General features: G+C 37.7%; 1 protein-coding gene across 1 annotated transcript in view; it reads left to right on the top strand.

Moving 5' to 3' along the window:
* Positions 1 to 783: 783 nt before the first annotated feature.
* Positions 784 to 19,219, top strand: part of LOC111220796 (neurexin-1a-like) — a 59,896-nt gene continuing 41,460 nt past the window's right edge. Inside the window, exon 1 of the mRNA XM_022744017.1 lies at positions 784 to 1,929. Coding sequence (XP_022599738.1) covers positions 1,218 to 1,929 — 712 coding nt within the window. The 5' untranslated portion in view covers positions 784 to 1,217. The remainder of the gene's footprint in view (positions 1,930 to 19,219) is intronic.

The following is a 19,219-nucleotide window of genomic DNA, read 5'->3' as shown; positions in this document are numbered from 1 at the left end:
CCGCTGATAATGGTGGAAGTGGAAAACAGCAAAAAGTAATGTTCCTTAAAAGAAAGGAGAACTGTAAATCAGTCGTTTCTCCTTTTTTTCTTTCTTTTTTTTTATACTTTGGTGTGACTGACATTGTCTGCAGGAATTGATTTCAGATGCGCGACCGTCTGATCATCTGCCATGAATGATGCAAAGATCAAAAATTCTAATTCACAGATCGTTCTTTTTTTCTTGTGTTGCATGAATATGTGCACGTTTGGTTTTTGTAAATGTTCGAAGGACTGCATGTGAAAACAATGTTTTCCGACTCAGTCCTCTGTAGCCTATGCCACTGAGATGAAGTAATGCGTGGATCCAGTGATACTGACTGTCCACAGCTGCTGTGTGCTTCCTGGAAAGCCCTGCTGATATTAATCTAATGATACGGCTCGTGTTTGTTGTAACAAAGGCCTCTCTGGATACAAGTCTCTTGATTGGCGTTTCTGCCTTAACCATAGTATCAACTCTGACTCCTGATGAGGGCTCTTGCCAAAGTGGATTTGGAAATGGATATGGTGAAAAATGCTGATACTGTATTGAATTTGCTTTTCTTTTGCAGGGAGCTTTGGAACTGAGGACTGGCTTGACAGACAGACTGCTTCTTTTGCTGAGCTTATCGCCAGCGTGGCTCCATATGGCATTTTTTCTCATTGCTACAGAAGATGCAGGGTGAAAAGCCCAGAGCAAGGCTTCCAGTTACCCGCCAAAGAATGCTGGCATGAACATGAAGATTAAAGCTGCCATTTCAACTCAAGTGAAACCGTGTACACTCTAACTGGCACCAGAAGGGACTGTTTCATAATTACATAAATTAGACCAAGTGTGCCCAATGGATATTTGAATCCTTGTCGCTTTGCTTTAAATAGCCATGGCAGAGAGGACCTTTAAACAGTTCAAACTATTTTGGCGCGGACAGTGAGAGGTTTGGCCACTGGCCTGGACATTGTGAGGTAATGGTATTTGCTCCAGGAAGTAAGTGTTGGCCAAGCCTATTGCTATGCAAAAATATGAGAGCATTTAATCTTTTGTCTTAAAATGCAGCTGTTCACACTTGTAAATCCATGTAGACAATCAGTTATATGCCAGTCTACTCTCTCACAGTCAACCCAGCATATTTCCTGCTTAAGCAAAGGTTCTTATAAGTAAATTCAGCCCCTATCCACCTCCACAGAATTCGTGATCACACAATGGTTTTACAAAAGCCACATGGTGCCCATATCATATGGGTTGGGCTGCTCATTTGTTGCTTTGTAGAAATAGGCACTTGTCTTGAGTTCACAGGTGCTGAGGGACAGTGGGCCAGATTTCCAGTGTGGAATGCATGTTGCGAAAGTGAAATGAGCTTCAATATGAAAACGAAGAGTTCCCACGGGCTGCTAGTTTACTTCGACGATGAGGGATTTTGTGACTTTTTAGAACTTCTCATATTGAATGGTAAACTCAGCCTTCGCTTCTCGATCTTCTGTGCCGAGCCTGCAACCGTCATATCTGACACGGCGGTCAACGACAGCCAATGGCACGCAGTCACAATAAGGAGAAACTTTAAGAACACAACCCTAATGGTGGACAATGAGATAAAGTGGGTGGAGGTGAAGTCCAAAAGACGGGATATGACTGTTTTCAGCCATTTGTTTGTTGGTGGAATACCACCGGAATTACGATCTGTGGCGTTACGACTGACATCGGCTGTGGTCAAGGATCAGCTGCCTTTCACTGGATGGATAACAGACATAAAGGTCAACAACACGGAGTCTGTAATGATCAACAGTGAAGGGGTCTTAAAGGACCTCTGTGGTACAGCCAACATGTGCTTAAATGGAGGAGTCTGCAGTTTAATTAACAACGAACCAACATGTGACTGCTCTCAGACGGGCTTCCAAGGAAAGGACTGCAGTGAAGGTAAGACATCTGGATTCCCTTTAGACCGTACAGTCGGTACAACATGTCCTTTGTAGCCTTTTCAGACAACATGGACTGAATTTACAAATTCAAGTACCCTAGTGTAATTACCATCAGCACTAAAGCAATGCATTCCCTTCCTCTAGGTGGCTAAAGCAATATGTTTGTTTTAGTCTTACTTTGTGTGTAATTGATCTGCATATACAGTTGTTTGCAATGAGCGAATCTCCTGCAAGGCCTCATTAGCAAAACATGCAGGTGTTCTCCATCCCCTAAGGTGTCTTCCATTCTTATCAAACAGGTCTGTGGGGATTGGTTGACCTATGAAACATCATCTCCAATGGCTTACTGCAAATGCAAGAGACTGAGTAATCATCTAGAAGTCACGTAGAGTAAACATGAGTGATATCATTGACTTCAGACAGCACAAAAAGCGTTAACTGGGTGAGGTTTTGTATCAGTTGCCAGTGGATAACAGTGTCGTTATTAATACATTTACACATACATACATACATTTACATTTATACATAATACACGCTCATTAAGCTCCATTAAGCACACAAATTTATGATCTATCATTATCCCACCATTTTCTAGAAGCAAGCAAAAAAAAAAAAAAACTAACTATAGCATGACTGAGCCACGATTTCCCTCAAAGCTCTGGGCCTGAATGATTTAATAATTCTAACAAATAAAAAAAAGTCAGCAGTGTGATGTAGAGAATAAAAGAGCTAGAGACCCAGCTAATCAATACACAAAGAGAACATGGGGTTCTTTGAGGTAGCAAGAACAGCATTACTCTGTTGTGGCCCAGTATTGTGGTCATGATATTATGATATATCTCATGCTTAATCTTGCTTGTATTGGTATTCAGTGGCATTCAGTGCACAGCTTCCCACAGGTTGGCAGCTCACTGCTCTGTTTGTTGGTCAGGCCGAGTGTTGATGGGGGATGGGTGTGAGTGTTTGTGTTCTTTTTTTCTTTCTTTAATTTATTCTTCAACTTTATCCAAACACAGATGGACTTTTAGGGCTCATTTTAACATATACTGTAGGCTAACATTGGCCATATCTAATTTACATTTCATTTCATGAGCTGAGGCGTCTTTATTCAAGCACATAAATCTTTTATTAACAATAAGCTCATTAGGCCGGGGTTGGATAACTTACTACTGCAACATAAGATATTCCCATCTGATTGCCATTAGTTATTGAGGCAAATATGAAACACCACTAATTAAAATGTCCTCTACATGCTGTGTAGGCTATGTTTTATTTTCTGCTGTATTCAGGTTTTGTTTTCATGAGGGAGTGTAGGCTCTTGTACCAACCTCATTCAGTGACAGAATGAATGATTGTTGCTGTAGTCCACTAACAGGGTTTCAGTGTTGGGCAGCATTAAGTCTTTGTTTATTTAAACTATTCCACATCAGTGAGATGTAGTGTGCTGTAGTGCCGTACTGCATCAAAGCACCCCGAATAAATCTAGATCAAAAATTAACTGTGGCAGTAAATATACTTGGACATGCCACCCAAATGGTATTATTGTTCTCTGTCTTGCTCTTTTCAAGTACAGACTCTGCAGTCTATAATCAAGTCTTTTACTCTAATGTTGCCATAATTTATTGCTCTAACTCACAATGTTACATTCTGGATATAACTGCAAATAACATTTCAGATTTGTGTTCAAAGTTAATTTGACAAAAAAACTGCTAAACAAACCTCTCTCCACACTGGGCACCAATTTGAAAAGGCTTGCCAACCTGTCAGTTGGTTCAGTGTGAGACATCAGTTTGCGTTTGGCATTGGTATTTGATAAAGAGAAGACATTTGGCTGTTTTTCTTGTCTCTGGAGTCAAGAGTTTATGAGAGCCCACTTGGCATTTTTCCTATGCCCTACGTTGGACAGAAAGTGGTGCTTGTTTCATTGTAGATGAGCAAAAATTCAAACAAGACAATTGCCTTGGCCTCTTTTGAAGACTTGTAGATCACAATGCATACTCTTTTATGGCAGATGAAAGGTCCATCTCAGGAAGGGATACAAGGATGGATGGAGATAAGGTGTGGGAAACCCAAAGAAGGGTAATAAAATTCTTAGTTAGCATCAGACAAATGATATATATATATATAGTATTATATTTCTGTATTGTAGACTAATGTAAACTGTATCTAGTCCTGTTCTACATACTACATAAAGATTGCAATCTGCCAAAAAATGCAAAGAAGAAGGCAAAGAAGAAGCAATATATGAAGAAGAAGAGGAAGAAGAAGAAGAAGAAGAGGAGGAAGAATAAGAAAAAGAAGAAGACGAAGAAGAGGAAGAACTCAGTCATGTAGTCAGGAAACTAATACAATGAATTGCTGATGACTCTTCAAAATACACCAGCAATGATTTTATGATAATAGCAATCTTTAACAATGATATCCTGGGGTTTAGTCATATCCATTTGCACATATACAGATTTAGTTATTATTCAATTAAGTATGACTCATCCTTACTTACTTATTAAAACTCATTCCAAAGGTCAGCTTAATAGGCTATTATTTGTTTGAGATAAGTTGGCTCATAGTCCTCTAAATGGGATTCATTAAAGACAAAGCAAACTAGCTTTATAAATTGTGTCTATTTATAATCCAACCTGTCACTCAAGAATACTGACGAGGATAACAGCCGACAAATTGAAAAGGTTTGATACAGTGAGACAGTAAATATATTTTACAATAATTGTAAATAGAAATTAATAAATATATATATATATATATATATATATATATAAAAAACTAAGATACTGGTTTCAATGAATACAAAAGAAACATACAAGTAGTTATACCCCTTTGATACTATAACAGTATGAACATTCACTATTTTTCAGTGCTCAGGGTTGTGGTATGGTTTTTGCTTTCATACTGTATGTGTTTCATTAGTCAAGAAATCATAGGAAGAGATTCAAATTTTCCCATCAGGGAGGCTACTGATGTTAATAGTATTACAGCAATGAAATAACTAAAAGGTTATATTATTGCAGTGTTAAGATAAAAAGATATCGTCTGTGTGCTGCATGAAAGATGAGCATTAGAGGTCAACTTAGGGAATATACCATGGCTCTACTGAGGAGATTTAAAATAGTGATGAAGATGAAAGCTAATGTATTAATAATGAAAACATCCTAAAAATATGGTCTAATAAATTCCTGTGTAGTGTGTTTATATTCATGTAAAGGGGAGTGTTTTCTCCCATGGACTAGCTTTGTGACCTGAAGTTTGATGGGATGGGCTCATTGTGATTCCTCAAGCTGTTCTTGTAAACAAATGTCAATACACTCAGGAATTCACCAATAAAGTAAGCTCTTATCTTTATAAAAAGCTAACTGTAGAGACAAAAAAAATTAGATTTGAAACCCTGAATATTATTCTGTTCATCCTAATTTTAACTGCACTGCAGTGAGTGACGAAGGAGTCACTTTTCCAGATTTAGGAATTGTCCTGAATGGAGAACTCCTTTTGCAAGTTTCAAGATGGTGGGAGGAAAAACACTTAGTCTGAAGGTCTATATTCACAGCAGAAGGTCTGCTCACTTGTCATATATATATCTTGTCTAAATTACCATGCCAAACCATGGAAGAGAAACTTCAGGTTACTAAACAGGAGTCATTAGATCCAGTAGATTACACAACAGAAGCCTCAAAGACAAACAAGGAATCTGTCAGTTGAGCTGTCTGCTGCCGTCACCCCAGATAGCCACAAAGCTCAGTGTGGGACTGAAACCCCTCTGTCAGTCATGCCCCTGCTCTGTTTGATGGAAATACACAAAACATACAAGCAGGCTTTCAGTTAGAGTTAGAGTCCAACAATGAGTTTAAAAGGTTTGGGAGTTTCGAGAGGCAGTGTGTTATGTCATCATCTACATTTGTTGTCCATAGTTAGCTGGTTGGCATAGTCAGATGTTTTTGAGACTAAAAGCAGTATTAGTTTATGTTTTTGGCCACTTGGGGACATCTGTCTGACAATCTGTAATCACAACATTGACAACTTAACTTATACAACCTTATTGTATACAGTCGTTTTGGCAAACAGTCAAATAGTTTCTTGCCGCCCAACCAGAAAAGGTCCAATACTCACTCTCTGTTTAAGCTCCAGTTTGGTCTTCACCAACTCCTTAGGGGACATCTGGCTCTTTAGCCACTAAATGTGTCACTCTGTTCACCTGTAGGGCATGTACACTACACTGGTTGAGAGATAACAGTGGGTTCATTTCAGCTTATTCACTGGGAATAGCTGCCCTGCTGCTTTTGGAAATGGTGTTGATGAAAGTTGTGACTGAACTGCAATATTAAAGCTGCAGGCTGTTAAAACCAAAACAAATGAGCTGAAAGATGCTGTAAAGCCCCACAGAGCTGAGGGGATTGCAGAGTCAGGTGTTAACTGTCTGTGGGTTCGTCACTATGAGCTTGCCCCTCTCATATTACACATAGTCATTTGATCCATTGTTACTGAAAAAAAAATGATTTGTGCAGCTTTAAATCAAGCTGCATGTAGCCAGATTACTGGAATAGAAATCCACAAAAGACATGTAAAACACAAAGGGCTCCTGAAATTGCATATATGTTTTCTGTTTTTGTCAGCTGTGTTTTTAGACCACATGAAAAAAACACATAAACCTTGGTAATAATACTGGCACTGAAGAAAGACTGGTAGTTCTTTATAGCTCATTTTAGCATGGCACTAACATCGCAAGATGTCGAGATTCAATTCTCAGCAGAGCCATCCATGCTGAAATTGTATGAACTCATGGTACCTTAAGTCACTTTGGATGAAAGCATCCACCAAATTGTACCTTTGCCAGCTAATTCAGTACTGCAGCAAGTGCACAGATTTTTATTTTTTTTTTTTAACCCCAAGCCAATGTGGTATTGCTGCCTGCTTTCTCGCCACCCGGAGCGGAATAGGGGAGGCAAGCGACAACAACAACTACTGAAAATGTCTGTGCATGGAAAATTTTATCAGACAATAATTTAAAATAGTCATTAAAGCTAATGTCCTAGCCCGGAGTATTCTCAAATAAATGGTCTTATCCCATCAGAATCAGAATCCATATTCAGCAGTAGAAAAAATGTAATTGTAAAAACTGCAGAGGCGTAGTAATACAGATCTCTTTCCCCTTATATAGTTTCCTCTCACTTTGCCTGATTTCCATACACTGATTCAAATGTAAAGTACATTGAAGTTTAAAATGTAGGACTACCTTTCCATTAAATCATTTAAAAGCTGTTGTGTTACTTTGATCAGATGAAAGGATTACAGGATTTGCCACCAGACCTGTCAACTCGCCCCTGTCCAACCACAAGCTTGCACATTGTATGACCTCACACAAACACACACACACACACACACACAAATACACACACACGCGCACACAAATCCCTTTGATCGGTTAAAACAATTATTTAAATGCACTGTTCTATGGCCAGTAAGTTCCCAGAATCTGTCCTCTTGTTTCTCATTAGAGAAATAACATAGATGCATTGCATAGCTCCATATTTTATCCTGATAAAAATGGAGTGATTTTGTTTATTTCATTGTACATTAGCCAAACATAACTTAGTCTAGGTTAAAAAAAAAAGAAAAAAAAAAGTAGGGCAGACCTCAACTAAGACTGCACAGCATGTTATTTTTCATTGCGTGCATTATGCAATTCACAGGATAACTCACATTGACTGGATACAGTAAATAACTGTGATTGCACTGCTCTTCAATCTTATGATTTTAGCTGAGAGCGTAGCTTCTGGGTCCTTGAAAAGATATAGTTAGAAGTCCCTGAAACTAACGTCAGCCGTTGTAGGACAGGCAGTCAGATAACTTAAGCCACTTGACTAAGCTGCTAATACATGATGACAGGGTACTGAGAATGACTGTTGCCTAGTGAAATTATGTCACACCTATCCTCACATTTGAATCATCATCAGCTGGCTTGGCTCTGTGAAATTTTTTATTAACTTAGCAGAACAACAACAGATTTGTGCCTGCTATATTAAGGAAGGAATAGTGTTGCATAAGTTTTTGACCATGTATTGGTTTTTTGTTGATGTTTTTCACACACAGCAAATTTGATTGGGAGTAATTTGTGTTAGAGGTTTCAGGTCGAGGACTGACAAAACATTTTCAAATTGAGGAATCTTTCCTGAATCTTTTCCCACAGCTAATAGTTTGAACCTCATTTTGGAGATATGAAAGCACCAATCCTTATCTGAAAAACATCTCAAGGTGTTTACATAGTGTTTACATAATGAGTTTCATATATATACCTATAATGTAAAAACGTGCTGTTTTTTTATGTGTTATTGTTCCCTTTTATGTTTTTCATGACACTGGTTCCTTGGCAGGGTCTGTTTTAGACAAATTGATTTTTAATCAGTGCCAATGAGACTGCCTAGTAAAATGTTCTGCCAGTGGAATTTGAAACATGATGACTTTGGCAACCCTTTGACTACATTAGAGGTGGTGTTTTACATTATCTGTCACAACCATGACTCACTACCTATTATAACACTACTTGGTATATAGAGGAGGAGGAAGAGGCGTGAAAAGTCAAAATGTTAATTGAATACTGGGAATGGACAGAGAGGTTTGTTTTTTTTCACAGTAGTGTACAACCTACATTTTCATCAGTCAGATAGTAATCTCTTTTTAATGTGATAATTTCTATGCAGGCAAATATTTTAGGTATAGCTGGATTAAACTAGTGAACCTTTTTTGTTTTAAAAAAATGTATTAGGCTGTAACTTAGCAAGTGTACCCAGTGCTAACCAGAAATTCTTGCAAACACAACACTGATATGTTATCAAAAGTTGATATGGTGAACGTAGCCAACAGCTCCATATTTACTCATCCAGCAAACACAGAACAACATTAGCATTCACCTGAAGTCATGTCACTGACAAACAAGTCCTCTCCCGCCGACGCCTAAAGAAAATATGTTGAATATCAAAATTGAGTATGTTCACCAGCTACTTGGTCTGTCTGCAGTTTGGTGGTGAGCAGGTAGTGTTGTTTAGATGAAAACAGCTGATTGCAGTATTTGGAATTGAGGTTGATGATAGTGGTGAGCCAAAACAGTACAGCGAGCTGAAGCACACTGAAAGGCTACGTTCGTCTCTAAGAGCGACTCCTTTCACATTACACTTGGTCATTTGATGCATTGTTCCTGTAAAAATATTCATTAGTGCAGCTTTAATATAACATTTTATCATTTTGGCTACAATGATACTGACAGACAAAGGCTATCTGGTTTGTATATACAGGAATGACGATATTTTTCTCAATTCACTAAGTCAATAATTTGGCCAACTCGACCATTGCAGGACCATTGTAGCTTCAAGTATTGCAACAGCTTTGCAGGACATGTAGCAAAAAACATTTGGACACTTCAGCATCTGAACACTGTCTATTTGTTTCTGTGCGATGAAGCAAATCAACTCAAAGTGAAATTTCTCTTTGGTTTACACTCTGATGTCCCAAGTCAGTACTGCCCAGTTTTCGCCAAGTTGTATCCCCAAAGACAATTCAGCATAACACACTGGAAGCAACAATAGTATGGAGAAATTGGCATGAAATGTCTTGTGGCTAATCTTAATATTCTGGTCAAGTTCGGTATTTGTAGACGACGCATCAGGTGATTTTATATCAATCTAGTTTTGGAATTTGGATGAATATACAGGAACAGTGATTTTTACTCACCTGTACACATAAGTGTGGAGGAGAACACGTGATGAGACAAGCTAACAAAAATCATTTTTCCACAAATGAAAAATCTCCAGTAAATTCAGTGATTTCTTGAAGTAGCTTGTGTTTGATATCTCCAAAGCAGCACTATCATTTGTTAATGATTTATATGGTTAGCTCCATGTGTAAAGCATAGTCTATATGATTTTTGATCACGTGGCTTTAAGTATTCAGTGGCTTTCCTCACGTTTACGTACATGACTGAAACTGCTTTGGCACACACTGCATATAGGAAGATGAATTCTTAATTTGATTGAGCTCTCCCTTTCAGGCATGTCTGTCATTGTATGTGCACACAAACCATGTGACCTCACCGTATCTCTGAAAGTGTCACTCTGTCTAGAAGCAGCTTCATTCAGACAAAAGCAGATTAACAGTATACTGCTGTCTCGGAGTCCAAAGACAGATAGCCTATTGGGATCAAAAGATTAGAGGGATTTTCCCGGAGGATTTTTGCCTTGTTTAAATACAACTGCTCCCGACTGTCAAAGGGTGTTTGTGAAATTCTTTGACACCAAGCTCCTCCTTTAACGGGATTCGTCCCACAGCACAAATAAACACGTCCAAATATCCATGGCACATACACACACACACACACACACACATACACACACACACACACACACACACACACACACACAGACACGCGCTCGCATTAAACAGGGCTGTACAGTATGTTTGTCATTGGAGCATGCTAAGCTAACATATGGAGCTTACAGTAAGTATATCATAAGATGCATAATTCATTGAATATCTTTCAGCCACTGTCATGAATTTGAAACAATTTTTTCATCTTTGGTTGTTTTTCACTTTGCATTTTTGAGTGCATTTTTCTCTGCAATCTGAATGTTTTGATCTCCCCTAAACTGATACAGAGTAAACCTGCATAGAGGCAAAAAAAAAAATGCTTCTTTAAATTCCAGGCTGTAGATGATATTTTCACTTTGAACACAAGTTGCCTTTGATGCTGCTGGTTGGTTGTCATCCTTCATGAGAGTCGACTGAAATACTAAAAGCAAGTCAAAAGTGCACTGCAATAATTTGAAAGCTGTCACGCTAATGATGGAGCCAAGACAAATCAGTTTTCAGGAACACTTTTCATGACTTTGAAGGCTTTTGTGACTGTAACAGTACAAATATACCTCACTTGACTACTGTGTAGTGTAGGTTATGTGTCACATTCCGGGGGTTATTCTACCTTAAGTAGGAGTATGAGACTTCTCCCCCTTTCAATATCCATATTTTTACTCTTAATATAGATTATGGAGTTTATAATAAGATGATTGAATCAGTACTGCAGATTTCTCTGGCACAAATCACTGTTTGCTTTTTCATCAGGAACTTTTTTTTTCTTTCACAGTTCTGTATTGTTTGTCATTTATAATGGAAAAGGATGCAGTTTAATGTTAACATAACTTAGAGCTTAGCTGTGTTTAATGCTCAGTGTGCTTTATTAATACTTTTTTTTTTTTTTTTTTTTTACTTGAGCAGAGGAGCTGCTCTTCAGATAGGGATTTGTCACACGTCAACAGTGGGAGCCACAGCTACGGTTTCCTTAAGCAACTGCTGAGTGTATTTAGTCAGGAAAAGGTGCTTGGTGAACATTGGTGTATATTCCTCAATCATGATGCCGTGAGATCTTTTATAACAAGTTACAAATAAGCTGAGCTAATACTTAAAAACTTGCAGTTTACATTGATTTCTTAATTCCTCTGTCAGGTCTAATACTCAAGTCTTTAACAGCTACTGCATCTCAAAAAAAAAGATTTACTCCACATCTGTAATACTATCCTAGATATCGTCAATCCTGGGATTAAGGTTATTAGAACTACTGTATAAGCTGGTCTGATTATCCTGTTGGATCACTCTAACCCGCAAGATGTAAAAGAATGGAGAAGACTTCAGCACATCTGCTCCCACAATCCTCTTCCCTTTGGTCTGTCTCTGTAGAAATATCTGGATAGGAATATATTGTCCACAAACCATCTGTCCAGAGAACCACACAGTAGCTGCATAAAAGATTGATTAAATCACTAACACTAATACATATATTCTTTTCAAGTGTCTGTGTGACCGTTGTTGTCCCATTCTCATGAGATAGAAAAAAAAACATACAGAAAATATTTGGTCAGACATCAGTTTCTATCAGAGTTTAACTGTTAACTTTTTTTAAAGGAGCTATTTGTAAGTTTTGCTATTGCTACAAAGGCATCGGTAGCATTAGCAATTGTTCACTTGTCAGTCTAGAAGAAACGTTGCAAGTTCAGTATCAGACTTAATTCCTTTACTCGCCAAGAGTTATCTCCAGGGCTGGAAAGCAAAATGAACTCTTCTCTCTATCATGTCTTTCCTTATACTGAAGTTAGCATGCTAATCAGTCAGCCCTCTCCCTACACAGCTAGCCTGGCTCTGCCCAAATCTAATGGCACCTCTAAAGCTCATAAATGAACACACATTACCATGTTTATTTAATCCATGCAAAAATGTGCAAAAAACCAACTACTATGCCAAACTGATAGGTGTTAGCCTTATGTTAGCCTCAAGACAGAGCAAGGTTAGCTGTTTCCCCTTGCATCCAGTGGTTGTAGTTCCCTGTAGCTCAATCTGTAACAGACAGAAATGAGAGAGGTATTGATCTTCTCATGTAATTTTCCACCACAAAGTGAATAAGAGTAGCTACCAAAATGTTGAACTATTCCTTTAATAAGTCTGCAGTCAGGTTTCAGACAGATAAAAATCACCATTAATACTAACATATTGTGGTGTAATGAGAAATTCTTTGTACAGTGGTTGTTATTTTGTGTAACTGGACACTGTCCCATTTTGAGGGAATCCAGTGTCGGTAGGTTGATCTCATAGTGTGCAGTGTGTTGCTCTCCAGTGGTACATGTGGCACTGTTGACCGTTTCAGCTGTTGAGAATAGAAATCGTGCAGTAAAGCCACAGGTGTGGGAGCTATCAATTTCCATGAGAGTGACTGGTCACTCAGCCCATTTCCTCTCTCTCCGCCCTTTCTGTTGCTTGAGGAGGATAATGAGGGAGATGGTGAGCTGTGTAATGCCACTAACACTCCTCTGTTAGATAGATGCATTAGATTTAGACTGTGGTACTAAGAGATGAGCCCTCACTTATATTCATTACTCTTGATTTGGTCCAAATTGTAATTTAACAACAAATCGATCCTTTGGTAGCTCTAACCTTTGCTGCAAGGCTTTTACATTTTCCCTTAAAGCGCCTTTGCGACAGGGGATTTTAGAGCAGCCATCCTGCTCGTATTTTTCAATTCTGAAACTGTCTAATGGGCTGGCAATGGAGTCCATGCCTTCTGTTCTTCTTTGTTGCTGCTTGTATGATGATGACATTAGATGACTTCCTGATTAATCACTGTGGAAAAGGGAAAAGTTAAACATGAGCTCTTATTTTATCCAACATATTATAAATAGATTTTAAATAGACAGTTGTTTGTGTTTTAGTAGAAAAATTAACTTTTGTATTGCACAAATTTTTTTAAAGGGGCACCTCACCAAGTTTAGGTAATTTAGGTTCAACTGAGTTACATTATAAAAATGCTGTAAAATAGCGGACGGTGAGCAGGAGCCTGTCTTAATCATTTGTCAAATATACATTTCAAATTAAAGCTTCAGAATGAAATGCAAACTATCTCCTTAACAGTGGTGGACTTACCATGTTTCCCTCCTCTCTTAAATTGAGCAGCCACGTTGGCAAACATGAGCATGTTTTTATGCAGTTTACGGATATCACCTTGCTTAATGTCACTTTAACATTTTTAGTCAGTTACCTCTTACTGTCATTTGCAGCTGTCAAGCTGCAAAGTCCTCTGCAGCATCATCATTAAAGGGATATTCAGGTAGAATTTTTAGCAATGCGAGGCTTTGAGTTTCAGCTTCTCCATAATGAAACGTAGTGGTAGCTGACCCACTTTTTTAAAGCAATGCTGGCATGATAAACTGCTTCAGTTTGAGGCTATTTAAAATGGAATTGAACTGCTTTCATTAGGAAGTGTCAGTTGCTTAATAATTCATATTATTAAACTTTATTTAACATATTCCTTCTTTTTATTTAATTACACCAATAAGACATTTTTATATTATACAACATGCCCTTATTTGAGTGGTTCTCAAATGTCCAAACTGACCAGTCTACCAAATATGCATAACACTGACAGAATAAAAGCATGGTGCTACAGTTCCCTGAATAATCACTGCATGAAATGCTCCATTATGGATACAGAACATGAACACACATTTTTTTTTTGTGTCAAACTTCTTTTTTTTTTTTTTAAAAGTTTAAGGTAAAGTCTGACTCTCAGATTTTCATTTTTAAAATATACAACTTTCTAGGAGAGAATGGGGCCATTTGTTTAAGAGCTGCTACATTACACACACAATTAGGTTCTCTGAGAACAAGCTGCAGACAGAACTTTTTAACTGAAAGCAGTTACTGTAAGGCATAGCTATGTTTACACACCATCTTTGAATAAAGAATTGAAAGGGGGAAAAAAAACATTTGTGGCTGTTGTCCCATTGTGGGTCATTGTTAACAAGCAGCAGCGTGAGTGCAGGCTGGGTGGTGGGTGGATGTCAGCTACCTTATTTGTGATGGCATGCAGTTGAATCTTTACTCAGCCTTGACAAAACAGAAATTATTTGAAAGCACAAAGCCTCATGGTTGTATGTGTGACGGAAAAGCAAAAGCAAAAGAAAATAGGTGTAAACAGACCTTACATTTCAATCACATTTGCCTCTGTAAATTTATCTCAGTATCATTTATATTAATGAGAAGAGACCAGGATCATGACTGTAATCAAACAGATTCAACCATTTAATTTCAGGGTGTATTACCTTTACGCTTCTTCACATGAAGGCAGTGCTTGTAATAACCATGTCTTGAATTTGGATTTTTCACTGTAAATGCAGCTGAAACAAGGCAATAATAGAGATGGAATAAATTCCAGCAAACCTAAAGCATTCCAGTGGTAATGACATTAAGAGTAGTTGACAAAAGGTTGATTCAAGCAGACAGGATGTTCTAAAATCGCCAAATGGCAGAGAAAAATGGATTATATCTATTGCTGGATGTTCTGTCTAGTGAATGTGACACATGTTCCTTTATGTGAAATGTATCATCCACAACCCTCCCTGCTCTTGCCATGTCTCCTCAGCCAACTGCATTCAGTCTTAATGGCATTTGGTGGAGCTGGCTGATGGTAGCCAGTGCAGTGTATAATGGTGGGATGAGAGTGGCTCATTTGACTTTCCACTGACTGTCACTTTGGATCAGTTGCCACAGTCATGAGCTAACAGTCAGAGGGTCAAGGTTATATTGGGGTGTTAGAATCATATCTGCAGGGGGCAAATCCAACAGAAGAGAGAACTGATTCATATAATTATTTACCATCCTTGAGTTTTCTTTTTCTTTCTTTCTTTTTTTGTCGCACACCAGATGTTTCGTTCAGTGAGGCATCAACCTGGATAGTAATGTAATTATTTTCCATGAGCCATACACCGTGTGCATGACCAACAGCACAAGACCATCAGAGATGCAGATCGTCTGATAGACAGTTGAGTGCATTTTGGTGTAGTGTTACCAGCACAATAGCACTGGGATCACTTTGTCAAGGGGATTAAATGGATTTACGTCTCTGGATTAGGATGTAACCAGCTGGGTACATTTGTGAAAGAAAGTGTGTGTGTGTGTCTGTGTGTGTGTCTATGTGTGTGTGTGTGTGTATGATAGGGAGCTTGTTTTAATGGTCCCTGTCAGGTGATACTGCTGTTAGAGGAAAGCTTCTTTTCTTCAGAACACTACCAAATGAAACCGCGTCTATTGTGGCCAATAAACACTTCTGAAGTTTGATTCAAAAGAATTACATTACACTACTAGACACAAATTTGCTTAAATGGTTGAAATGTAATCCTCCATCCAATGAAATTCTCTGAACACCTTTACTGTGGTTTTTTATGTATCACAGTTATAAACTTGCTGTTCATAATTATGTCTATATCTTGCCTGTTGGGGTTTAAATTGTAATATAATGATACCGTCTGCTGCATGCCTCTTAAGCTATATTTAAGTAATAGGATAAATTAATCATTGTACCTCTAAACCTCATTTTAATTTGATTTTGATCACCAATAATTACAGGAAGGGAATCACTAAAATACAGTGTCAATTGCACAGTAACCTCATACACAATCTAAAACAAACTATCAAAATAGTGCTCTTAAAAAAGGCCACTTTCTGAAGTGAAATGCAGCGGGAGAAATTCTTAGTTATTGTGGCAAAATGTACAGGTCAACGTCAGCCTTTGGGGTCTTGATGTCAGCAAATGGTCTTGATTCTTTTACTTTTCTCTTCTCATGTGGTCACTTTGCAACTGCCAGCTTCATGCCTGCCTTGTCAGAATGCTTTTTCAGCAGCGTGCTTCTCATCATCAAGCTAACGTTTTGTGAACAAAGTGCACTTTTTAGTTCCCTTCACAATAGACTCTTTTATCTTGATGTCCAAAGTATTAAAAATTAGTCACTTGGACTCACTTGACACATAAAGCTGCACAATAAATTAAAATGATTTCTATTTTACTCAGGCAATATTCACATTATGTAACAACTTACATGTAAAATGAATTTTTACACAAACAAAATGATCTTGTGATGTGATTAACTGTCCTGTAATTTGTTCACAAAATGATGATTTGGATCGGTGTTTGTGCATGGTGTCTGATTTGGAAGGGGAGCCTGTGGCCATGGTAAGTTTTGAGTCAAAAAATCGCTTGAATCTGGGCAAGAAACCATTTTGAAGAGGTAGGAGTTTATTTTGCAGTGGAAATTGGCCTTTTGTGCCTATCTGGCTGCATGGTTACAGTAACTGGATTGACAGGACCATTCTTTTTGTTGTACAAGTATTGATTAGACATTGCATGCATAATTTCAGTTCATGATTGTTTTATTGAAAAAATTGTGAAATATCATCAAATTCTATTTTTCTTTTTATACCATTTTGTGTATTTCTGCTTTTATGATTTAAAATATTTGAATATTTAATCCTGAATCAGTCTCCAGACAAATCATAAGCACTTAATGATGGAAAGAACTGTTGACTGACCATTTTTTTTGTTCTTTTTATAGGCAGTCTATGGGCCCTAACACACTCTCATTCCATTGGTTTTGCATGTTTCCAGTCACATCATTTTGTCAAACCAATTAATTTCCCCACTGGTAGCATGATGGTTACCTCACCTGTTTGCAGTTACGTTACCAACATGTAATTCTTCTCTTGGTCTCATTTATTAGTGTGACGGATTTTACATGGCAGTTTCCTCACCTCCACAAACCTCACTTTGATTGCCGAAGTTAATGTTACAGCAGTTTCATTTGGGAGCCAATCTCCTTTTGCATTTCCGATATGTGCTCACTGGTCATTGCTTTCAGTAATGTGACCAAATCACCTGAATAGAGTTCCAGTAACACAAGACCCCACTGCCCGTTTTGAAACCTTAGAGGCATTGTGCTTTACCACAGCCAACTCTATTTATTTAGGTTATTTTCTCTCGCAGTGCATTTCATCATGTGTGGTATAGAGCAGCTTTTCATTTAAGAAACAAACAGAAAAAAGTACACAGATTCTGAGTCTGCTGAATTAAATAATTGTTGATACCACAGTTACAATCCATCATGTTTAGAAAAAACGGCAGATAAATAAAAGATTTAAAGAGCCTAACACAACAGGATGAACCAGCCTCCAGCGTCAAGCTCTGCTTTTTTTATCTCAACACCATCTTATCCCTCATGATCAATACTGGTTCATAAATCATTAAACTGTGATGCCAGTTTTTTTTCTTTAACAAAAGACTTGTTTGAAACAAATTAATTCTTCAAGGTTATATGAAATAATCAGAAGGGCCTATTCAGTTTCAGCTCTGTCCTGTATTCCAGGTCAGTGTATAAGCAAAATGGAGGACAACAAAATAGAAGCCTATGCATAAATCGGCCTTTCCTCTGCAGGGGTTACAATAGGTCACTTGCATGTGACGTTTAATGCCTTGCATGGTTACGACATGCAATGGCCAGTACTAGTCTGCATGCTGCTTAATGAATGTCTTCCTCTCTTTTTCTTTGCTTGTCCGTGCCTCCAGAAGACAACTATGCTGAAGGTGGGTATATTACTGTAATTGTTGGTTTCCATTCTTGCTAAAAATTTGTGTGCTACACATTGTCATTTTCACTGAGGCGCCTCAAATAAATGTAAGCCAATGTTTTATACTGGCTATGGTATTGATATTACTGGTGTGGTAAGTCCAATTAATCTGGTTATCATTGTTGCTCTGTTTTTTTTTTTATTGGGCATTTCATAAATTTTCCAAAACTTAAATGATAATGAAAATCTTTCTTTTTAAAATTACTACTTAATTACTTGAAGGTTTTGCTGTTATTGAAAGTGAATAAAATATTCTATTGACGTGTAAAAAAAAAAAAAAAGATGATTGGGCACATACTGTTTGTGTCATATAATGTGTGAAATTGCAGAGCTTACTGTATATTTTTTGTGTATGTGATTTAAAAAAAAAAAAAAAAAGTAGACCCACTGTTAAATTATAGGTGTTTTCCAGTAGCATTGGAATAAGGCTGCTTTTCTAAGCTACCAACTGTAAATGCTTTTATCTCAGGTGTAACTTTAGTGCTCAGTTTGATTGCCTCACTAACAAAGAACAGGAGGGCGTTGGACCCTGACGGCAACACTCATACAAGGATGAGCTATTAATTCTGGGTTAACTGAGAGGCTGAATTCAAATCAATCAAAAAGAAAGTTAAAAAAAGTAAAAATCATCTAGAAAGGTTTAGCCAAGAAATACTGTAATTAAGGTATAGAGACTTGTGTTAATCATACCACAAAACAAAATAATATAGGCTATTCTTTAAATCAGTATCAATAGAATAATTTAAATGTAAAGATGTGATTATTTGAATGAGTCTAATTTAAATATACTAAATGTAGAGTCTTGTGCTTAACTTTCTGCTTACCTTAGCCTACTGTTTCTTCCTTGGAATTGCTATCATAAGCTAATGCTGTGTGATAAGCTAGTTTTCTAAATTAGTTTTAAGGGCAGTTTTTATTTGGCCGAATATGAGAAATCTCTTGTTGGTAAGTATACTGTCATAAAACATGAGGTTGCGGTTTCCATGGAGACACAGTGAATTGTTGCTAATTTGTGATTGAAATTACCCATATTTGTAAACAGGCTAATGACAGAAATAAAAGCTTGCTAACCGAAAGCACTGGAATTAGCTAGTTTGCGGTTAGCGTAGAGCCCCTTCCTATAACAACTAGTTTTTGCTAGCCAGGCAGCTAGCTAGCAGGCAGATTCAATGGCAGCAAACAGGTACTGGCGTTTTCAGATTTCAGGTGTTGTTCAAAGGGTTAAAATGTTTAATCGCAACATTAGAAATATGTTACCTGACTGCCAGAAGAACTACTGAGAGGAAATTGAGCCA

The sequence above is a fragment of the Seriola dumerili genome, unplaced genomic scaffold (genome assembly GCF_002260705.1).
Source record: "Seriola dumerili isolate Sdu_G_001 unplaced genomic scaffold, Sdu_1.0 BDQW01000073.1, whole genome shotgun sequence".
Classification (NCBI taxonomy): domain Eukaryota; kingdom Metazoa; phylum Chordata; class Actinopteri; order Carangiformes; family Carangidae; genus Seriola; species Seriola dumerili.
This window is presented reverse-complemented; position numbering and strand designations above follow the sequence as displayed.